The sequence below is a fragment of the Balaenoptera musculus genome, chromosome 18 (genome assembly GCF_009873245.2).
Source record: "Balaenoptera musculus isolate JJ_BM4_2016_0621 chromosome 18, mBalMus1.pri.v3, whole genome shotgun sequence".
NCBI lineage: Eukaryota > Metazoa > Chordata > Mammalia > Artiodactyla > Balaenopteridae > Balaenoptera > Balaenoptera musculus.
The window spans coordinates 33,048,785-33,072,961 of NC_045802.1; the positions used below are offsets into that span (position 1 = coordinate 33,048,785).

Consider the following 24,177-nt stretch of genomic DNA (forward strand, 5'->3'; position numbering starts at 1 on the left):
AAATTTCTGAAGTCAGATGCTTAACCTTATTAACTTTGTCTTTCTGATTTTTTAATATAAAGACTTAGGGTATAAATTTCTTTACACCACTATTATTTTGGCCCACAAATTCTGATGTATTTTCAGTACTTTCAGGTCTGTCTTTTTCTATGATTTCTTCCTTGATACATGAATTATTTAGTATGTTTTTAGAATTTTTTTAAAAGGTTTTAAAAGGTCACCCTTTTTAAATTTTATTTCTAACTTCATGTTATTGTGGTCAATGAATAAACCTGAAACTTACAAATTTATTAAGATTTGTTTCACAATCTCTAGTATGTGATTAACTTGATAAAAGGTCTACCTGTGATTGAGAAGAATATGTGTTCTTTAATTGCTGGGTTGGGTTCTATACACATGTATCAAATCAGATCTATTAATTGAATTGTTTAAAGCTCCCATAACTTTAGCAATATTTTTATGCTTGACTCATCAATAAGTTAGAGAACTTTGTTGAAGTTTTCTAATATAATGCTATCTGTCAACTTATTCCTATAGTTTGTCATAATTTACATGTTTATTTTGATGCCATGTTATAATGCACATGCAAATTTTTGAATCGTATCTTTCTGGTGAATTAAGCTTTTTATCATGAAATAATATTCCCTTAAGTCTATTTTATCTGTTATTAACATAGTTTCCCTTTTTCTTTTAATTAATATTTGTCTTGTATTTCATTAACTGTTTTGTTACTTCAAACTTTTCCGTATCCTTGGGTTATTGGTTAGTTTCTTATAAACAGCATAAGACTATATTTTGGTTTTTGTCCAATCTTATGGTCTTTTAAAATGTTATTATAATTTGTAAAATATTTGTGTCCACAACTTACATTATTTCTTCTATTTGTCCTGTTTAATCTATCCTCCTTTTATATGCAGTTTTTGTGTTTGTTTTACTTCATATGTCTTTCTTAGTCCATTTCTCACCCTATAGTTTGGAACTTATACTATTTTTTACTGACTATACTTGTAATTTTAATACACAAATTAATGATGTTTAAAGTTAATTGATATCGTGACCTCCCTTCCTCCCCTTTGAACAATACAGAGAATATAAAATACCTGAACTCCAAATATCTCATTCAATTTACTTAACAATTTGTCCAATAGTTAAGCTCCGTCTCCCCTTCTGTGCAAAACAAGCTACACATTGTTTTATTGTATACTTCATTTCTATACATTTAGTTTCATGGTAGGTATGCCTTCTTGTCTCTCAAATTTTCCTTTAAATAAAAATTCTGCTTCTTTAAATGCATCCTTTACAGCAGGGGTGAGCAAACTACAGTACTTGGTCAGCCACCTATTTTTGTAAATGGAGTTTTATTGGAACATAGCTGCACCCATTCATTTACCTACTGACCATGGCTGATTTTGCATGGCTATAGCAGAGCTGAGTAGTTGCAACAGAGGCTGCATATATTTAATATCTGGCCCATTGAAAAGTCTGCCAATTTCTGCTTTAGAATGTCTTTTAACAAAGGGATATTCACAGATAACACCTTTATTATCTGTTTATCTGAAATTAGTTTAATTTTGCCCTTGTTCTATAAAGAGCTTATGCTGAATACCCCAAATTAAGAGAACAGTAATTTTTTCAACACTTGAAAATATCTCACTTTCTTCTATTTTCCATTTTTGCTAATGAGAAGTCATCTGTATCTAATTGTTGTTGCATTAGTGATTGTATCTTTCTCTTTGGCTGCTTTTAAGATTTTGTCTTTTAGTGTTTACAGTTTCATTACAATATTTTTTAAGTGAATTTCATTTTATTCATCTGGCTTGGTATAGGTTGTACTTCCTATTCTATGGATTCTTGATCTGGAAAACTCACAGCCATCATTCTGAATATTGTCTTTCATTCATTCCTTCGAGTCTATCTTTCTGAGACTCTCATGGTACAAGGGGTAGCCCTTCTCACCCTGTCCTCCATGTTTCTTAACATGTCTTTTACACTTCTAATCTTATTGTCTCCCTGGATTGCATTGGACAATTTCTTTAGATCTATTGTCTAATTCGCCATTTCTTTCTTCAGCTGAATGTAGTCTGCTGTTTAATACATGTTTAATTTCAACCATCATGCTTCCATTTCCTTAAATTCTATCTTAATTCTTTTTCAAACCTACTTCGTCATTTTTGGTAATTTCCTGTTTCTTTCTCTCTCTTTAATCTCATCTGTTATTTACTTCAACATCACAAATTGTTATTCAGTATCTAGAGTCTTGGGGGTTTGTATCTATTGTTCTGTTCTATCATGATCATTTCATCATACAACACCTTGTTTCTTTGTGTGTTTGTTGATTGCGATTAAGTACTCTTATTTGATTAAACTTAATTTGCAAGAATCTAGAGGATCAAAATTGTAATTGCCTCTTGCACAGAGTTTTTAATTTGCTTCTGTAAATAAGCAGGTATCATTTGTAACCTGTGTAAGTTTAATTTCCTTTTGTCCTAGGCTTGGCATATAAATCTTACGCAGTGTACCTAACCTGCATTTAGCCCTGGTCTTAATCTTGGCATCCCAGGGCAAGCCTGGCTTTCCCCCTTGTGTATCTATGTTATGTTCAACATGTAAGTTTCAGTTTTGTCCTTTTCTCTTTAACCCTTTTTACCCTCAGAGATCTCCCTTGCTTTCACACAAAACAGCCATGTTTTAAAATGCTTTGTTGTATTGTAGTGGGATGGATCTTTAAGAATCCATATTAACAGATCAATGGAACAGGATAGAAAGCCCAGAGATAAACCCACGCACATATGGTCACCTTATCTTTGAAAAAGGAGGCAAGAATATACAATGGAGAAAAGACAGTCTCTTCAATACGTGGTGCTGGGAAAACTGGACAGCTACATGTAAAAGAATGAAATTAGAACACTCCCCGACACCATACACAAAAGTAAACTGTAAATGGATTAAAGACCTAAATGTAAGGCCAGACACATTTTTTTAGAGGAAAACACAGGCAGAACACGCTATGACATAAATCACTTCAAGATCCTTTGTGACCCACCTCCTAGAGAAATGGAAATAAAAACAAAAATAAACAAATGGGACCTAATGAAATTTAAAAGCTCTTGCACAGCAAAGGAAACAATGAACAAGATGAAAAGACAACCCTCAGAATGGGAGAAAATATTTGCAAATGAAGCAACTAACATAGGATTAATCTCCAAAATATACTAGCAGCTCATGCAGCTCAATATCAATAAAACAAACAACCCAATCCAAAAATGGGCAGAAGACCTAAATAGACATTTCTCCAAAGAAGATATACAGATCGCCAACAAACATATGAAAGGATGCTCAACATCGCTAATCATTAGAGGAATGCAAATCAAAACTACAATGAGGTATCACCTCACACCAGTCAGAATGGCCATCATCAAAAAATCTACAAAGAATAAATGCTGGAGAGGGTGTAGAGAAAACGGAACCCTCTTGCACTGTTGGTGGGAACGTAAATTGATACAGCCACTATGGAGAACAGTATGGAGGTTCCTTAAAAAACTAAAAATAGAACTACCATACGACCCAGCAATCCCACTACTGGGCATATACCCTGAGAAAACCATAATTCAAAAAGAGTCATGTACCACAATGTTCATTGCAGCGCTATTTACAATAGCTAAGGCATGGAAGCAACCTAAGTGTCCACAGAAAGATGAATGGATAAAGAAGATGTGGCACATATATACAGTGGAATATTACTCAGCCATAAAAGGAAACAAAATTGAGTTATTTGTAGTGAGGTAGATGGAACTAGAGTCTGTCATACAGAGTAAAGTAAGTCAGAAAGAGAAAAACAAATAGTGTATGCTAACACATATATATGGAATCTAAAAAAAATTTTTTTAAATGGTTATGAAGAACCTAGGGGCAGGACAGGAATAAAGACGCAGACGTAGAGAATGGACTTGAGGACACAGGGAGGGGGAAGGGTAAGCTGGGACGAAGTGAGAGAGTGGCATGGACTTACATATACTACCAAACGTAAAATAGATAGCTAGTGGGAAGCAGCCGCATAGCACAGGGAGATCATCTTGGTGCTTTGTGACCACCTAGAGGGATGGGATAGGGAGGGTGGGAGGGAGATGCAAAAGGGAGGGGATATGGGTATATATGTATATGTATAGATGATTCACTTTGTTATAAAGCAGCAACTAACACAACAATGTAAAGCAATTATACTCCAATAAAGACGTTTAAAAAAAAAAGGTATCCCTATTAACATATTGTGAAAAGCAAAGTCCTCAAAAGTTTGTTCTTTTAGAAGGTTGACCAACACATATATCTTTATTTCTTAAATACTTTCGTAGGGACTTCCCTGGTGGCGCAGTGGTTAAGAATCTGCCTGCCAATGCTGGTGACACGGTTTCGATCCCTGGTCCGTGAAGATCCCACCTGCCGCAGAGCAATTAAGTCCATGCGCCTCAATTACTGAGCCCGCATGCCAAAACTACTGAGGCCCGCGTGCCTGGAGCCCCGGCTCCGAATCAAGAGGCCACTGCAATGAGAAGCCCGCACACTGCAACGAAGAATAGCCCCGGCTCACAGCAAATAGAGAAAGCCTGCGCGCAGCAACGAAAGACCCAATGCAACCAAAAATAAATAAATTTAAAAATAAATAAAATTTTAAAAAAATCTTTAAATACTTTTGTATAATGTGGCAGTTCTTATACACTGTATATTTCTCCCTGGGTACATTATACATGTATGTTTTAGAATCTAAAGGTAAACAATTTAACATTGCACAGCCATATAAAGTCATTCCTAGGCAGGCACTCAAAACAGTTTGCTAAATGAAAAGAATGTCTTAAAAAATACAGTAAATATGACATTTCACTGCTTTCAGAACTTATTTTTAAAAATCTATCTGAGCTTATTACTGTATATTAGAAAGAGCATACTGGTTAGAAGGAGGAAATCTGAAGTCATATTGTCTTTGTTTGAATCTCCACCTGACACTAAATAGCTGTGTGACTTGTATCTCAGTTTCCTCTTCAGTAAAATAATACTTACTTTATGAGGATATTGTAAGAATTAAATAAATACATGAAAATGGCTTACAGAAGTGCCTGGCACATAGTAGTAGACTCTATATAAATGTTAGCAATTATTAATATTATTATTAGTAATATTATATTATTACAAACTTATAAAATTATTTTCATTATTACTATGTCATTAACCAAATACCTCAAACACACAATTATTTATCCAGTAACAAATCAAAGAAGAGCCATTTCTAGCTTACATCATTTATATGTTTCTATCAAGAAAAAGGGGGGATGACAATTTTCACAGATCTTATGAGAATATAAATTCCTTCCATCCAGAGACATTGGAATATGATGGTACATGGAGTTGATAGGAAGTACCATCAAAACATGCATCCAATACAGCTAGATTACTTGGCAGGGAAGATAAAAAGATGAACTAAATATGGAAGCTAGATGTACTCTTGACCTCAAGTCTAGCTATTTACTGCTAAAAATTTAATACATATATATATATATATATATATATATATGAATTATATATAAATATACACATACACAGCTTATAGGGATATTTTAACAATTAAATGAACTAACACATGTAAATGGTTTACAGAAGTGCCTGGCATACACACACACACATTGTTTTTAATACTCTAATAAGCTTTAAGAGATTTTTCTGGAAAAGAGTTTAGTTTCTTGTGTTCTTCCTCCCAATAAATTCCTCACTTGAAATTTGACTTTTCTGATAAACTAACTTAAAACATTGCCCAATGATACAATTAATAGTTGTTTTATTTTCCCCAAAAGTAAAATTTTAAAAAATCAATCTGCATATTACCCCCTCCCAAAGAAGCCTAAGAAATAGTCTATATTCCAACTATGCCTTTACTTGACAAATATATTAGCCTTAAGTTATAAGATAAAATTGTAGTAAAATAAAATTTTGAGTATAAGACGCAAGCAGACTTCCACAGATCCTGACGTTTTGATTGCACTTCTCCATTTGATTCTTAGCCTATTTAAATAGTTTAATCTGCCCAACTCAACATTTTTCAACATATGATAATGTCTTGTATATTTTTGTAACAGAAAATTTGTGGCAATTTTATTAAATGAAAAAAATATTAAGTTTATAAGTGTCTTCTTGTTCAGAGCTATATTTCTTTCACCATTAATGGATATTTAAGCTATGTAAGCCAGGGATCTCTTAGTACAGTTTTTACTAAACTCAAAAATCTTTTCTTCTTGCCTAAGTATTCAATTTTGTCTCAAGTCCCTAAAATGAGATTAGACAAACTGAATTTAAATCTGCATGCTTTCCAAAGAGATGGATGTTAGGACTACGAAGACATAGGCTAATTCTCTCAAAGTAAACAACCACATAAAAGTCCAGCACATTCCCACTAAATGCTTGTTAGGACTTTACCTAACCTTAAGAAGAGGCAAAACTCAGCCATATGGAATGACTGCTTCCTAGAAATTCCTGTTGCCTACCTTAAAAATGCATTCCTGTACTCCTGTGTATACGCAACATGAAAGAAAAAACATTTAGATAATTAATACCAGTCATTAAAGTCTCTAAGAATGTAAAAAGTATGTGATCTACTTATCAGCTTTCCATCAAAATTACTTTTTTAACTAAATAGATTATAACTACCTCATGAAAAATAAGTTTATTCTTAGAAACCTTTATTTGCAATTGGAAGCATGGAAGGAATTTATATTCTCATAAGATCTGTGAAAATGGTCATCCCCCCTTTTTCTTGATAGAATTACAAGGTAGATGCTTTAGAAAGGAATCTAGAATGACAGTAAAAATTAATCAAATTATTTTCTCTGGTATTACCAAATCCAATTAAAAAATGCTATCAGTGAGAACAGGAAAGCATGATATACTATACACTGGCACCAACACTTCATCATCTTAACATTCAAGACAGTGTTTTTAGTTGAACTTTCTACGACCCGTGAAACTTATGAAAACGGAAAACTATCCTTTGAGAATGCCCCAAAGGATGTGCAGGTGCTGATGATTAAACAGTTTTAGCTTCAAGTTGCTCTTTATTGTAAAGTCAGTCTCAGATGAAACACCAAATTACTTATTAGCCCATCAGGGACTTAACATTACTGGCCCTTCATAATTATGCCATGAGTTTGTTTGCAATTCATCCAAGTACTTTGTAAAATTTTCAAGCAAATGAGATTTTTCAAACTATTAAACAATGTCTTTAATAAATAAAGTATGAAATGTTCATAATTAAGGTTTTCCCAAAGTAGAACTTGATTTTTCCATTAAATATGTTCTCTTCTCTTGTGTTCTGAAGTGATATACTATAAAAATATTCTTTTTCTTTTTATCTCCCAATCATGAGGCTAAATAAAGGCACGATTAGGCACAAGACAGCAGCCATGAAGAATGGTGCTTAAAGATAGGCCTGTTGATAGGACAGCATTTTTTTTTTTTTGAGCTATTGCTCATCAGCTCTTCAAGAAAAACATCCAACCAAAGCCCAACAATATTCCATATAAACATGGTAATGTTTAAACATAACATAAAAAGTAGCCTTAAGCCAATAGTGGTTTTTCTGTCCTTCTCTCTTGTCCAGGACATGGAAGACCAGTATATCTGATGTACAAAGAATATGCCATTTTATTCATTTTCATTTGTGGTATCCTAGTTTAGTGCTATCTTTCCAATTACATGGGTTAATATACTTATTATGCTGTATCAGTTATGTAGTTGATTCCTTTTTTCTCCATTATCAATTGTTGTTCTTATTACTGTATTAAGATAATCCAGTCTTTACTTTTTGCTATATTATTTCCATAAACAAAATACTTAAAATGTAAAAGGGATATACAAATCACCAGTCATTTAGTCATACAGAAATCTGTCAGTCAAATGCATTTATTATCCCACTAAGCAATGCATACTAAGAATAAATCTTATCAGTAAAGAGAAAAATTAAGCCAAGTAATCTAGGTGTGTCTTTATTGTGAAAAGCCTAAAGAACAAAGATTAGAAGAACCTAACAGAATTAATTTTCAAGGCTGCAAACCCAAATATTCAGCACCTGGAATTGATCTAATTCTTTAAATAAACAGATGCTAACGGGTAAGAAGAAAAGAAGATCCTATAGTTAGAATATTTATTTTGTTCTAGGTTTGGAGCTTTATACCTCTAAGCTTTATACCTCTAAGTATGATCTCAGAATAACAATGGTGCCAGTGAAGATAATTTTCAAGTCGTAACCTCACCCAAATCAGCAAGGATAGAAGATACTTCCTATTATAATTACATAAGCTGGCTCAACATCCAATCACAGGACTTTTACATGATTTTCTTTTCTCTGATAGTGTAAAATGAGTCCATCTACAAGATTTAAGGAGCATACAGAAAATGCTTAATGCCTTGGAGTTCCTGCTGGTCACCTAGTTGGTCTATATAGTAATCAGAAATGACATTTAGAGTTGACAAGCATCAAATTGGGGTAATTTAAATGATTTGACAAAATGAGTTTTGTTCTAGCTGTACTCTATATGAAAAAAATTTACACTAAAAATACCTTCTCATTGGATGATTTCATTTTTGTTTGGCAAATCACTACTTTAGTCTGAGTATTCACTAGAAGGATAAATTGTATTTGATCAACACATGCAGCAAGACAAAATGAGTTATAACTGATTTTATATTTGTTTACTACATGGTATCTTTCAATTGTGTGAACCAAAAATCAACTTAAAGTCTGCAAACAACATGAATGATAAATCTGTAACTAGATGAAACATAACTTTAGCAAAACTGTAGATATAATCTAAAGACAAAGCTATTGATGGAAAATAGGTAGCCATTTATTTCAGAGTATTCTATATGGAAGCATAAAATAAAAAAGAGATAAAATCCTTAAACTATTGATCTTGTTAGAATGAAATGGGAAAGGTAAAAATTACTTCTATTCTCTGTAGAGAGATCACTTATTTTGAGGGTATATGAACATTATGCTATTTGATCTTCAAACTGTAACATCCCTAAGGAACACATGCTGTTATTAATGGGGAGCTGAGGCTCAGGAGGTTAAGTAATCTGCCAAATTCATAACACCCAAGGCACTCGGATGCCAAAGCCTGCACTCCCAGCCACTGCTGTCTCCCCAGTAGGGACGTGGACAGGAAAAACATCACTATTAAAAACAAACAAAGGGTGAGGCTTATCATAGGCAGAATTCAGCAATCACTTAAAATGTGAAGAAATCAGAGGAAATTATTTTTCTTTGACTGTCATCACACATAATTCAGATGGGAGGTATATATGTGGAAAACAAAATTTAGGGAGAAACAAACTGGACTTTATGGACTTTAATTACTGCAAAGTTCAGCACATATATCTAAACCCAGTGCAAAAAAAAAAAAAAGAATACAAGGCTCCTCCACCTTTTGTGCATGCAACAGTAATCCCTTTTAAGGCAGGGATTGCTTTCTGCTGTCCTCAAAATCCTAACACTGAAGTGGGATGTCCAGATATGCAGGGTCTTTGAACCTATTAATAAAGAAGGATGTCTAGTGACTTTTCCAGTACTTCAACATCCCAACAGAGAATGTTCATATACTCAGGATAAAAGCTACATGAACCAAAAAGTCTGACTTCTTTAAGTGTAATCACATCAATTCTATACATGAATATATAATACTGTAAACTCAAAGGGTCTACATAGTTACATATGTCTAATTAAAACAGAAAAATGATATATTCTTAATAAGTAAAACTTATTAGAAAATTTGTTTTCAAACATGTTACTTATAAGAAGACAAATAACAAAGGAATCCTAAGCATTTGCAATTATTTCTCCAAGATGAGATGTTAAGTAAAATAAATGAGGTGTCAGGTGAAATTTGCTCAAGGAGTTAAGAGTGTTGTTGTACTGTGCTAATAATTCTGGTTAAAGAAAGAAAAATCTATTACAGAGAGGTGCTCTCTACCGCTCACTTTAACCCTCATCCCAGCCACGAGGCTTTGCATTAATAGGCCTCTAATTTTAAAAGTGAACATTTTATGCTTTGAAATAGAACCAGACCTGCAAACATTTTTCTATCGTGAGCTCATCAATGTAAATAGAAAGTTATTCTATCAAGGGGTGAGGAAATAAGGTGTGCCTTGTTCTGATTCCCTCTAGTAAGTTATAAAAAACACCCTTAAAAACTACATTTTGATTGTTCTTACAAACTCTCTGAGCAGCAATGTACTTGGAAATGGTAAAACAAAAAAAAGAAAAGTACAGGCTTTGGAGTCAGGCAGGCCAGGCCTCCATTTATCCTGCCCCTGCCAATTCTGAAGTGTGTCTGCCAAGGCATGGATTTTCTTTCTCTAGCCTGCAGCTCCCTCCAGGTAACATTCTGTACCTCATAAAAATGTTGTGAAGACTAAGTGGGATGACACACGAAGAGCACCTAGCACAGGGTCTTAGCAATTCCATCAGTGGCACCTGTATTTGGTTGAAGATGATAGAAGAGGGGTAAGTTAAACTGTCACAATGAACAGCTGTTCCTCAGAGGAAGCCACAAGATCATGAAAGCTTCCCCCCTTGGTCTACTGGGCTTGAGGCAGCATACTGAAACAGATGTTCCTTTGTTAGCTATTGTAAAAAGTCTCTCAAGGAGGAAAAAGGAAGGAAGGAAGGAAGGAAGGAAGGAAGGAAGGAAGGAAGGAAGGAAGGAAGGAAGGAAGGAAGGAAGGGAAGAAGGAAGGAAGGGAAGAAGCTGAACAGCTACATCTATGCAAATTAGTTGAGAGATCCTAGTTAACACTGGTGAGACTCCCTGGCTTAGCATCTCCGTTCAGTCACCTGCTAGCTGTGTAACAACAGGCAAGTCACTATCTATCTAAGCCTCAGTTTCCTCATTTGTAAAATGGGAATAATTACAGTACACATACGACATCTATTTGTTGTTGTAAGGACAAAATGAATGAGAACACCTGGCACTTGGTTGGCAGTATATGTGTTAGCTATTAGAAAATGCCACCCATGGGCTTCCCTGGTCCCGCAGTGGTTGAGAATCTGCCTGCCAATGCAGGGGACACGGGTTCGAGCCCTGGTCTGGGAAAATCCCACATGCCACGGAGCAACTAGGCCCGTGAGCCACAACTGCTGAGCCTGCGCGTCTGGAGCCTGTGCTCTGCAACAAGAGAGGCCGCGACAGTGAGAGGCCCGCGCACCGCGATGAAGAGTGACTCCCGCTCACCGCAACTAGAGAAAGCCCTCGCACAGAAACGAAGACCCAACACAGCCATAAATAAATAAATAAATAAATAACAATTTCTTAAAAATGCCACCCACTGTAGATGGGGGCATCTGATACTAGATGAAGCAAATTCTGAGCACAGATTAGAAGTGCGAGTACTATAATTTAGCCGGGCAAAATATGGAGGGAGTGCACCAGGCATAGGGAACAACGAGCAGAGTGGCCAGAACTTGAAAGAAAACATTCCATGGAAAGCTGCTGTAGTGGAGAGCAGGTGTAGAATGAGGACAGGGCTCCAACTTCTTATGTGTAATACAAACGGACCGCCACTTTACTGGAAAATTTGCTGCTCATTCATGACCAGGGATCATGAATGTCAGTGGATGAAGTAACAGTGTAAACATAGTTTAATGTATCAACTATACTTAACAATGTAAACATATCTTAAGAGTATCTTAAAGAGAAAATATATTTTTTTGCCTATTGTATTAATGTGGCTTTCCAGAACAAACCTTCAACATATTAAAGGTCCACATCTGTCCCTAATATTTTCATACTAACTCATTGAAATTAGCATGGTTTCCACAATTGAATTGTATGGAATTAAATAGCAACCTAAGAGATCAGAAGACATTGACAAATAGACATTTTTTTGTCAGTAATTTCTATCAGTCTTAACACTGTGGTCTTTTTAAACATACAGTGTCTAAAATTCAAGGAGTATAACCATAAAGAAGTGAAGAAAAAATTTGTGTGTGAAATTACACTTCCCTTACAGTCTTCTTTATGCTTATTTTTTTTTTCTTAATCAGTCATCAATTTTATACACATCACTGCATACATGTCAATCCCAATCGCCCAATTCAGCACACCACCATCCCCACCCCACCACATTTTACCCCCTTGGTGTCCATACGTTTGTTCTCTACATCTGTGTCTCAACTTCTGCCCTGCAACCTGGTTCATCTGTACCATTTTTCTAGGTTCCACATACATGCGTTAATATACGATATTTGTTTTTCTCTTTCTGACTTACTTCACTCTGTATGACAGTCTCTACATCCATCCACGTCTCAACAAATGACTCAATTTTGTTCCTTTTTATGACTGAGTAATATTCCATTGTATATATGTACCACTTCTTCTTTATCCATTCGACTGTCGATGGGCATTTAGGTTGCTTCCATGACCTGGCTATTGTAAATAGTGCTGCCATGAACATTGGGGTGCATGTGTCTTTTTGAATTATGGTTTTCTCTGGGTATATGCCCAGTAGTGGGATTGCTGGGTGATATGATAATTCTATTTTTAGTTTTTTAAGGAACCTCCATATTGTTCTCCATAGTGGCTGTATCAATTTACATTCCCACCAACAGTGCAAGAGGGTTCCCTTTTCTCCACACCCACTCCAGCACTTGTTGTTTGTAGATTTTCTGATGATGCCCATTCTAACTGGTGTGAGGTGATACCTCATTGTAGTTTTGATTTGCATTTCTCTAATAATTAGTGATGTTGAGCATCTTTTCATGTGCTTCTTGGCCATCCGTATGTCTTCTTTGGAGAAATGTCTATTTAGGTCTTCTGCCCAGTTTTGGATTGTGTTGTTTGTTTCTTTAATATTGAGCTGAATGAGCTGTTTATATATTTTGGAGATTAATCCTTTGTCCGTTGATTTGATTGCAAATATTTTCTCCCATTCTGAGGGTTGTCTTTTCGTCTTCTTTATGGTTTCCTTTGCTGTGCAAAAGCTTTGAAGTTTTATTAGGTCCCATTTGTTTATTTTTGTTTTTATTTCCATTACTCGAGGAGGTGGATCAAAAAAGATCTTGCTGGGATTTATGTCAAAGAGTGTTCTTCCTATGTTTTCCTCTAAGAGTTTTCTAGTGTCCGGACTTACATTTAGGTCTCTAATCCATTTTGAGTTTATTTTTGTGTATGCTGTTAGGGAGTGTTCTAATTTCATTCTTTTACATGTAGCTGTCCAGTTTTCCCAGCACCACTTATTGAAGAGACTGTCTTTTCTCCACGGTATATCCTGCCTCCTTTGTTGTACATTAGTTGACCATAGGTGTGTGGGTTTATCGCTGGGCTTTCTATCTTGTTTCATTGATCTATGTTTCTGTTTTTCTGCCAGTACCATATTGTCTTGATTACTTGATTACTGTAGCTTTGTGGTATAGTCTGAAGTCAGGAGTCTGATTCCTCCAGCTCCGTTTTTTTCCTTCAAGACTGCTTTGGCTATTCGGGGTCTTTTGTGTCTCCATACAAATTTTAAGATGATTTGTTCTAGTTCCATAAAAAATGCCATTGGTAATTTGATAGGGATTGCATTGAATCTGTAGATTGCTTTGGGTAGTAAAGTCATTTTCACAATATTGATTCTTCCAATCCAAGAACATGGTATATCTCTCCATCTGTTGGTATCATCCTTAATTTCTTTCATCAGTGTCTTATAGTTTTCTGCATATAGGTCTTTTGTCTCCTTAGGTAGGTTTATTCCTAGGTATTTTATTCTTTTTGTTGCAATGGTAAATGGGAGTGTTTCCATAATTTCACTTTCAGATTTTTCATCATTAGTGTATAGGAATGCAAGAGATTTCTGTGCATTAATTTTGTACCCTGCAACTTTACCAAATTCATTGATTAGCTCTAGTAGTTTTCTGGTGGCATTTTTAGGATTCTCTATGTATAGTATCATGTCATCTGCAAACAGTGACAGTTTTACTTCTTCTTTTCCAATTTGGATTCCTTTTATCTCTTTTTCTTCTCTGATTGCCGTGGCTAGGACTTCCAAAACTATGTTGAATAATAGTGGTGAGAGTGGACATCCTTGTCTCATTCCTGATCTTAGAGGAAATGCTTTTAGTTTTTCACCGTTGAGAATGATGTTTGCTATGGGTTTGTCGTATATGGCCTTTATTATGTTGAGGTAGGTTCCCTCTATGCCCACTTTCTGGAGAGTTTTTACGTTAAATGGGTATTGAATTTTGTCAAAAGCTTTTTCTGCATCTATTGAGATGATCATATGGTTGTTATTCTTCAATTTGTTAATATGGTGTATCACATTCATTGATTTGCATATATTGAAGAATCCTTGCATCCCTGGGATAAATCCCTCTTGACCATGGTGTATGATCCTTTTAATGTGTTGTTGGATTCTGTTTGCTAGTATTTTGTTGAGTATTTTTGCAACTATATTCATCAGTGATATTGGTCTTTAATTTTCTTTTTTTGTAGTATCTTTGTCTGGTTTTGGTATCAGGGTGATGGTGGCCTCATAGAATGAGTTTGGGAGTGTTCCTCCCTCTGCAATATTTTGGAAGAGTTTGTGAAGGATGGGTGTTAGCTCTTCTCTAAATGTTTGATAGAATACACCTGTGAAGCCATCTGGTCCTGGACTTTTGTTTGTTGGAAGATTTTTAATCACAGTTTCAATTTCATTACTTGTGATTGGTCTGGTCATATTTTCTGTTTCTTCCTGGTTCAGTCTTGCAAGGTTATACCTAAGAATTTGTCCATTTCTTCCAGGTTGTCCATTTTATTGGCATAGAGTTGCTTGTAGTAGTCTCTAGGATGCTTTGTATTTCTGCGGTGTCTGTTGTAACTTCTCCGTTTTCATTTCTAATTTTATTGATTTGAGTCCTCTCCCTTTTTTCTTGATGAGTCTGGCTAATGGCTTATCAATTTTGTTTATCTTCTGAAAGAACCAGCTTTTACTTTTGTTGATCTTTGCTATTGTTTTCTTTGTTTCTATTTCATTTATTTCTGCTCTGATCTTTATGGTTTCTTTCCTTCTGCTAACTTTGGGTTTTGTTTGTTCTTCTTTCTCTAGTTCCTTTAGGTGTAAGGTTAGATTGTTTACTTGAGATTTTTCTTGTTTCTTTAGGTAGGCTTGTATATCTATAAAGTTCCCTCTTAGAACTGCTTTTGCTCCATCCCATAGGTTTTGGATCATCGTGTTTTCATTGTCATTTGTCTCTGGGTATTTTTTGATTTCCTCTTTGATTTCTTAAGTGATTTCTTGGTTATTTAGTAACGTCTTGTTTAGCCTCCATGTGTTTGTGTTTTTTACGTTTTTTTCCTTGTAATTCATTTCTAATCTCATAGCATTGTGGTCAGAAAAGATGCTTGATATGATTTCAATTTTCTTAAATTTACTGAGGCTTGACTTGTGACCCAAGATGTGATCTATCCTGGAGAATGTTCCATTCGCACTTGAGAAGAACGTGTAATCTGCTGTTTTTGGATGGAATGTCCTAGAAATATCAATTATATCTATCTGGTCTATTGTGTCATTTAAAGCTTCTGTTTCCTTATTTATTTTCATTTTGGATGATCTGTGCATTGGTGTAAGTGAGGTGTTAAAGTCCCCCACTATTACTGTGTTACTGTCAATTTCCTCTTTTATAGCTGTTAGCAGTTGCCTTATGTATTGAGGTGCTCCTATGTTGGGTGCATATATATTTATAATTGTTATATCTTCTTTCTGGATTGATCCCTTGATCATTATGTAGTGTCCTTCCTTGTCTCTTGTAACATTCTTTTTTTTACAGTCTGTTTTATCTGATATGAGTATAGCTACTCCAGCTTTCTTCTGATTTCCATTTGCATGGAATATCTTTTTCCATCCCCTCAATTTCAGTCTGTATGTCCCTAGGTCTTCAGTGGGTCTCTTGTAGACAGCATATATATGGGTCTTGTTTTTGTATCCATTCAGCAAGCCTGTGTCTTTTGGTCGGAGCATTTAATCCATTCACGTTTAAGGTAATTATCGATATGTATGTTACTATGACCATTTTCTTAATTGTTTTGGGTTTGTTTTTGTAGGTCCTTTTCTTCTCTTGTGTTTCCCACTTAGAGAAGTTCCTTTAGCATTTGTTGTAGAGCTGGTTTGGTGGTGCTGAATTCTCTTAGCTTTTGCTTGTCTGTAAAGCTTTTGATTTCTCCATCAAATCTAAAGACCATTGCCGGGTAGAGTAATCTTGGTTGTAGGTTCTTCCCTTTCATCACTTTAAGTATATCATGCCACTCCCTTCTGGCTTGTAGAGTTTCTGCTGAGAAATCAGCTGTTAACCTTATGGGAGTTCCCTTGTATGTTATTTGTCGTTTTTCCCTTGCTGCTTTCAATAATTTTTCTGTCTTTAATTTTTGCCAATTTGATTAATATGTGTCTCGGCGTGTTTCTCCTTGGGTCTATCCTCTGTGGGACTCTCTGTGCTTCCTGGACTTGGGTGGCTATTTCCCTTCTCATTTTAGGGAAGTTTTCGACTATAATCTCTTCAAATATTTTCTCTGGTCCTTTCTCTCTCTCTTCTCCTTCTGGGACCCCTATAATGTGAATGTTCTTGCATTTAATGTTGTCCCAGAGGTCTCTTAGGCTGTCTTCATTTCTTTTCACTCTTTTTTCTTTATTCTGTTCTGCAGCAGTGAATTCCACCATTCTGTCTTCCAGGTCACTTATCCGTTCTTCTGCCTCAGGTATTCTGCTATTGATTCCTTCTAATGTAGTTTTCATTCCAGTTATTTGTGGTGGCCCCCAAGCTGTAAGCTTATTCAGCTTTCTGCTTTCCGGAGAACTGCTTGTCTCTTTCTTGGTATGCACTCCTGACGCTGCGGTAATCAGCGTAAAAAAGGAAAATGGCTTGCGGCCAGTTTCGTTCCAGGTGCCTGCTCTGGATCTAAGAGGCCCTGGTTGTTCCCCAGAAGAAGGACGTGCTGCCCTGAGGGGGAAGTCTGTATCTCCAAAGAATGGCCCATAAGGCATGCTGACGCATAGATAGTGGGGCATAGATAGTGGCGACAGAATTATGTGGAAATACAAGGTTTACTGATTTATTGTCTGATATTCGTTCTGTACTAAACCTATTATACATTCATGCTCTTTGAATAAACTTGCCTTGCAACCATCAGTTGTCTTGCCCCTTCTGATCCCATACTGGTGCTTTTCAGTTCCTTACCCCTCACCGCCAGGAACTTCTAGCTTTCTGCAGCCGGTCTGCGGCAGTTATTGTATTGTTTATCTCTGTTTGTTTGTTCTTTAATTCTTCTAGGTCTTTGTTAAACATTTCTTGCACCTTCTTGATCTTTGCCTCCATTCTTATTTCGAGGTCCTGGATCATCTTCACTATCATTATTCTGAATTCTTTTTCTGGAAGGTTGCCTATCTCCACTTCATTTAGTTGTTTTTCTGGGGTTTTATCTTGTTCCTTCATCTGGTATATAGCCCTCTGCCTTTTCATCTTGCCTATCTTTCTGTGAATATGGTTTTTGTTCCACGGGCTGCAGGATTGTAGTTTTTCTTGCTTCTGCTGTCTGCCCTCTGGTGGTTGAGGCTATCTAAGAGGCTTGATGGGAGGCTCTGGTGGTGGGTAGAGGTGACTGTTGCTGTGGTGGTCAGAGCTCAGTAAAACTTTAATCCACTTGACTGTTGATGGGTGGGGCTGGGTTCCCTCCCTGTTGGTTGTTTTGCCTGAGGCAACCCAACACTGGAGCCTACCTGGGCTCTTTGGTGGGGCTAATGACACACTCTGGGAGGGCTCACGCCAAGTAGTATTTCCCAGAACTTCTGCTGCCAGTGTCCTTGTCCCCACGGTGAAACAGAGCCACCCCCTGCCTCTGCAGGAGACCTTCCAACACTAGCAGGTAGGTCTGGTTCAGTCTCCCCCGGGGTCACTGCTCCTTCCCCTGAGTCCCGATGCACACACTATATTGTGTGCGCCCTCCAAGAGTGGGGTCTCTGTTTCCCCCAGTCCTGTCGAAGTCCTGCAATCAATTCCCACTGGGCTTCAAAGTCTGATTCTCGATGAAATCCTCCTCCCATTGCCGCACCCCCAGGTTGGGAAGCCTGACGTGGGGCTCAGAACCTTCACTCCAGTGGGTGGACTTCTGTGGTATAAGTGTTCACCAGTCTGTGAGTCACCCACCCACCAGTTATGGGATTTGATTTTACTCTGATTGCGCCCCTCCTACTGTCTCATTGTGGCTTCTCCTTTGTCTTTGGATGTGGGGTATCTTTTTTGGTGAGTTCCAGTGTCTTCCTGTCAATGATTGTCCAGCAGCTAGTTGTGATTCTGGTGTTCTCGCAAGAGGGAGTGAGAGCACGTCCTTCTACTCTGCCATCTTGGTTCGTCTCGCCAGTCCTTTTTATCTTTATGTTTATTTTTATTCTAAAGAAAATTTCCTCTCCAGATTATTTATTTAGACAAAGTGTTTTATACTTAGCTCTAATGATTTTAATTTAGTACAATGTGTATATGAGTGTGTGTGTGTGTGTGTGTGTCTGTGTCTGTGTCTGTGTCTGTATGTATGTGTGTGTGATAGCAGCTACTTCTAGGACCCACGTAAACTCTGAAATAGGCAAAGTATAGCTGTCACTCTATGACCCTCCACCTTGAACCCTTCTCCAGTCAAACACTTTCTCTCTCTGCCCACCACCTAATAACAGAAATGCCAAGTTACCCAGAGAACTCCTACCAGATCTCCGGAAGATGTGGAATAGGTCTGGTTTCAAAACCAGACAATACGGCCTTGGTCTCTTTCTTCATTTGCCAAAGGGGGATAGAAACAGCAAAAAGATACAGAATTATCATGAAGATTGACTGAGATAATATATGGAAGTCATTTTGAAAAATGTCTGGTTCATAGAAAATACTCAATATCTGATGGGTATTATTATTTTATATATGCATTTTATAATTTTATGCATAATTGTGTCATGGGTCCCCAAGACCACTCTCAGGATTGATAATTTGTTGGAAGGACTCACAGAACTCAGAAAAGTTGTTACACTCACTGTTAACAGTTTCTTACAGTGAAAGGATATAGATTAAAATCACAGTTGTCTTCTCCCAGTGGAGTTTCATTATTCCAGCAACAATGTGTGACAACACTTGTGATGTACTGCCAACCAGGGAAGCTCACCCAAGCCTTGAAGTCAAGAGTTATTGAGGGGACTTCCCTGGTGGTCCAGTTGTAAAGAATACACCTTCCAATGCAGGGGACATGGGTTCAATCCCTGGTTGGGGAACTAAGATCCCATATGCCTCAGGATAATTAAGCCCACGTGCCACAACTACTGAGCTCGGGTGCCTCTACTAGAGAGCCCGCATGCCAAAACTATAGAGCCCACTCACCCTGGAGCCTGCGCACCACAACTAGAGAAGCGAAAACCTGCATGCCACAACTAGAGAGAAGCCCATGCACCACAACAAAAGATCCCACGTGCTGCAACTAAGACACAATGCAGCCAAAAAACTAAAATAAAATTTAAATAAATAAATAAATAAATAAGAGTTATTGAGGTCAGTCATGCAGGCATGAATATAGACTCCCTGCATGAATGACCTTGGCTACTCAGTCTCCAGCACCCCACAGACGATGAACTGACACAGTGTGGCCCAAGGTCCCTGGTGAACAAAAATAGGTGTTCACCGTAAATCACATTTTTTGCATAAACTATCTAGCTTGGCCCAAGGTCCCAGGTATACAAAGATGGCCATATCGGGCAGGATATTCCAAGGCTTAGAGCTGCTCTCTCCAGAGCCAGTTAAGGGCCACTACTTTCTCTAAAATGTACAGGGTTTGAGTACCTCAAGCTTACTGAGTTAACCCTTTACTGCATAATAATTTATTAAGCAAGTACCATGCACCAGGAGCTATGATACTTAATATATATTATCTCATTTAATATTTAAATACTCTCATGAGAAAGGAATTAACATCCCTTTTTACAAATATGGAAACTGAGGCTCGAGAAGGTTAAAAGTATTCATAGTCATATATTAACTAGTGTGGAATCCAAACCTTGCTCTCTCAAACTGCAAAGCCTTTGCTACTTCCACTAAGCCATGTTGCCTCATAAAATGTTATAAAAATTAAAGTAGTATATTATACATCACAAATATAGGCACATAATAAATATATTTAATAGATTCATTTCTGGTAGCGAAAAAATAATTTAAAAAATCACTTTGAATTTGTGGAGGAAATAAACTAGAGCTGTGAGCAAATGTGCACTTATTGTAGACCAGCTTTCATTTAAAATATTGAGTTTTTATTGAAAGGGTATCTTGTCATAACCAGGTGATTATAATCAAGTCCAATAAATTCAGCAATAAAGTTTTTCTGAGATTAAAAAGAAATTCAACCTTCTTTAAATTCAACCTTCTTTTTCTTTACACCTCAAAACTTTTTAATCCCCACAAACATTTGCTGAAACACAAAAGTGACTCACCCATCTATTAAGAATAACGTAATTTTTCGTTGTAGAAATGTATTACCAGTTTCCCTAGAGGAAACAATGCTTTCTCACTCTAATACGTGTGTGGTTTTCTCCCCCATCTAATCAGCTAATACTTTTCAAAAGATCTTTTTAATGCCTAAATGAAAGGATTCCACATCAGAGACCTGACCTCCCTATTAAAGTATCTAAAGGAAACCCTAGGAATGTAAAATCCATTCAAAGGCAAATTGCAGGTAGCTTATTATACAATGCATTAAGAAAAGAAAAGGGGAAAAAAGCTTCATAAGAACTGCACAGAATTTGGTAAAATTATACCACAAAAATACAAATTGATCTTAAGTATAAAGAAACAAATTCATAGCCAAAAACTTATTACAAAAGTGCTTTGTAGTCAGCCAGGAGGGGAGTCTCTACGAAAAACTTCAGAATTTGTCACTTTTTCAATCAAAATTTCTGATTACAGCTTAATGTTGGGAAGGCCAAAAAAAAGAACAAAACACACATTTTTCAATAGATTTAAAAATCTGAAAATTTTAAAGCTAACTTTCAATATCAGAAAAGGTAGATTTTACTACAGACAACAGGAGTAGAATGAAGTAATAAGAGTAATAATAGATGAAGTAATATAGATACAAATACTTTTAAAAAACAAGTTAAGATTTTTAACATACCATGAACATGGTTCTGAAGTTATTCACATCAGTCAAAAAGTCTTCCACAGACACCTTCTTCACATCGATGGCATAGTACCCCATTATACTCTGGTATAACTTGTCCATGTTTTCATGTAATTTTGAAAGTTTCTCATAGTGTTCTTTTGCACTGATAACAAAGCTGTATATTACAGTTAAGGTATTCTGAAATTTACAAAGTAATGTTTTAGGGGAAAAAAATCCTATAAGTCCAATGTTTTAATTTAATTGTTAGCCATTATTACATATCTCCAAAATGCCAAAATTAGCTCTAATAGTTAACCATTCTTACAAATCTACACTGTACAGTGATGAAATCTTAAGTGTGCTTCCTAATTAACACTGGCGAAATTATCAGAAAAGTTATTTATATATTTAATATTTCTCTTTTACAATTAAGTACAAGGAAATTTTTCTTCCAATTTGCCTATCTTATCAGATCATGCAATATGATTTAAAATTATAGTTCAGTAGTTTCAATGATATTGAAATCAATAACAGGCATTGTGCATAGTAGTTAAAGTGGACAACCTGAGGTCAATTTCTAGCTCCTGCACTTAGTAGTATTGTGCCTGTGGACAAATGCCTTCATTTCTCTGTGCCACAATTTCGTCACCTGTAAAATGGGAATAATAATAATAACATCACTTATAGGGCTGTTGTGAGGACTAATGAGTTAATACATACAAAGTTCTTAGAAAAATAAATGGCATTTCGTCATACATATAAATACTTGGCCTTATTATTGCCCACTTATTCAACTTAAGCTCTACTTAAGGTTCTAAAAGCGATAAATTTTTTTAAAGTTACATTAAAAGCTTCTTATATTGTGTAAGTAAATTCATGTTTTCACTTCTTTGGAAAATTGGTATACAATTTCTTCCATGAATTACATGATTTAAAATTATGATTACGCACACACACAGAAATGTTCTCTTCTCACTTATTTATGACAATTAGTCGAAAGCACACTGAGACTGAGAAGACTAACTTTCTGTGAATGTGGTGGTGGCATTAGAACACATTTTCTAAACAAACAATAGAATTTCCTTTGTGGTGTGACAGATTGCTGCGGTAGCCAGATAAAAAATCTCCACACCACGTTCTGAAAAGATGACTCCGCTACAGCATCAGTCATAATTATCTATGGCTCTTTTAAACTGGGACATTAAACTTACTGAAGTCATTCTATTGTCTCTAACACAAAAGGATAAACAGATATTAACACATTTTTTCAGAAGTCAGAAAATAAGAATAACTAGACTCAGACTGAGAGAAAGAAATTAAAAAATGGAATGTTTATGTCTAAAAAGAAAAATTTTCCACAATTTCAAAAAGATATGGTTCCTCTGGTCAGAGCATTCTCCAGTAGAGGATGAAATAAGGAAAATGATCCAGGTCCTTTGTTTTGAGAAAAAGAATGAAAGAAAGAGGTAGCACTGCTGCCAGATACGTGGTGAACCTGGGGCAGAGAAGAATGCTGCTCCCACAAGGAAACAAGGCATCCCCATCAGTCACCTGTACCCATGTCTACAGTCAATCCACAGATTACATACTGCCCTTCCGTGCCTGTTTTATTTGTTTGTTTTTTTAATACTATGCTCTGCTTAGTTAAATATATAGCATTTTAGAAGAAAGAATAGACTAGAATGTAAGGAGTCTAGATTCTAATGCAAGAGGTGATTTTGATTTTTTTTTTTTCTAATGAGCTTAGAAAATCTATGGATCTATCTTTGGCTAGTTTAAACAGCAAAATGCCTCCTCATACTTTCTAAGAATCTAGATCATAATAGTACCAGTGGTCGATGCATTTGTATGTAGCATCATTTTTTAATCCTTGGATGCACAAAAGATTTTGTATTAGTAAAATCACAAAATCATAAGAAATTATAATACAGTCACATGTTTCCATATACTTTGTCGCGTGAAACATCCATATTTGTGAAATGCTCTAGGTAAAGTAAATTTATGTAAATAAAAATCACATTTGAAATGCATTCAGAAACTATCATTAAATGGAACATATGGTGATTGATTTGTAATGTGCAGTAAGTATCCCTTCATTTACCTAGCAAATTCAGAAATCAACATTGGTTTAGATATTCAATCTATAAACTCTCACCTAAAATTTATGTCCCAGATAGAGACTATATCCACATGGATTATTTATATATCCTCAACTCCTGCCTAAAAGAGGAATCATTTTCTGCCTTTGCTTGTCCAAACCTATCATTCCAAGTTTGGTTCAATTCTTCCTCTTCCATGAAGCTGCCTTCTCTAATCTCTAGAACTATGAGTGATCATTTCTTCCACTGAATATATAGCACTTTTAGTCCAGGTATCTCTGTAATGAAGTTCTCTGTTTTCCCTTCTAGTCCAATCCCCTAGTAGTGTTTTGTTTTTGCCACGTGATCACCTGTGATTATCAGCCCTTTCTCTAGATGCTGTATTAAGTCTAATCATCTGCAACTACATTGGTGCCAAAGACTTATTTCACCCTACTGTCATCACTCAAACTTCGGTGGGAAGAGTAACAGGCCTCCTCAAAAGTCTGATGTAAGTCAAGGAACTTCTCTTCATAAAATTGCACATACACACATTCACACACACACACGAACACATAAAATTTGGATGTAATGTTAAGAGCTAACAGAGTTCCTAAAAAGTAGGTACCCTGGACAACAGGTTGCACTACTATGGTGGGTGTTTCTAATTGTATGGCTCTACAGCTACTCCTTTTTTGCCCTTATCACTGCTTATAAGGCTTTGAGTTTTAATAAATATGAGTAATTTTATTCTAATACCTGGGAATATGCCCATTCACAGGAATCAGTTTGGCAAATAGGTTAAAATAAAGCTCTATTATTCAATAACACTTTTTAGGTTGTCAGGTTAAGAATCAAAAGTTAATGACATATCAGAAATATGCTTGAGCATACTTAAATAAAACAGTAAAATTCTATTAAATGATGTG

General features: G+C 36.0%; 1 protein-coding gene across 2 annotated transcripts in view; it reads right to left on the bottom strand.

Moving 5' to 3' along the window:
- The window catches only part of DIAPH3 (diaphanous related formin 3), a 563,950-nt gene that overhangs the window by 177,634 nt on the left and 362,139 nt on the right, over positions 1-24,177 (bottom strand). For both annotated transcript variants that reach the window (XM_036831862.1, XM_036831861.1), the window contains one exon: positions 21,183-21,347. In XM_036831862.1, coding sequence (XP_036687757.1) covers positions 21,183-21,347 — 165 coding nt within the window. The remainder of the gene's footprint in view (positions 1-21,182; positions 21,348-24,177) is intronic.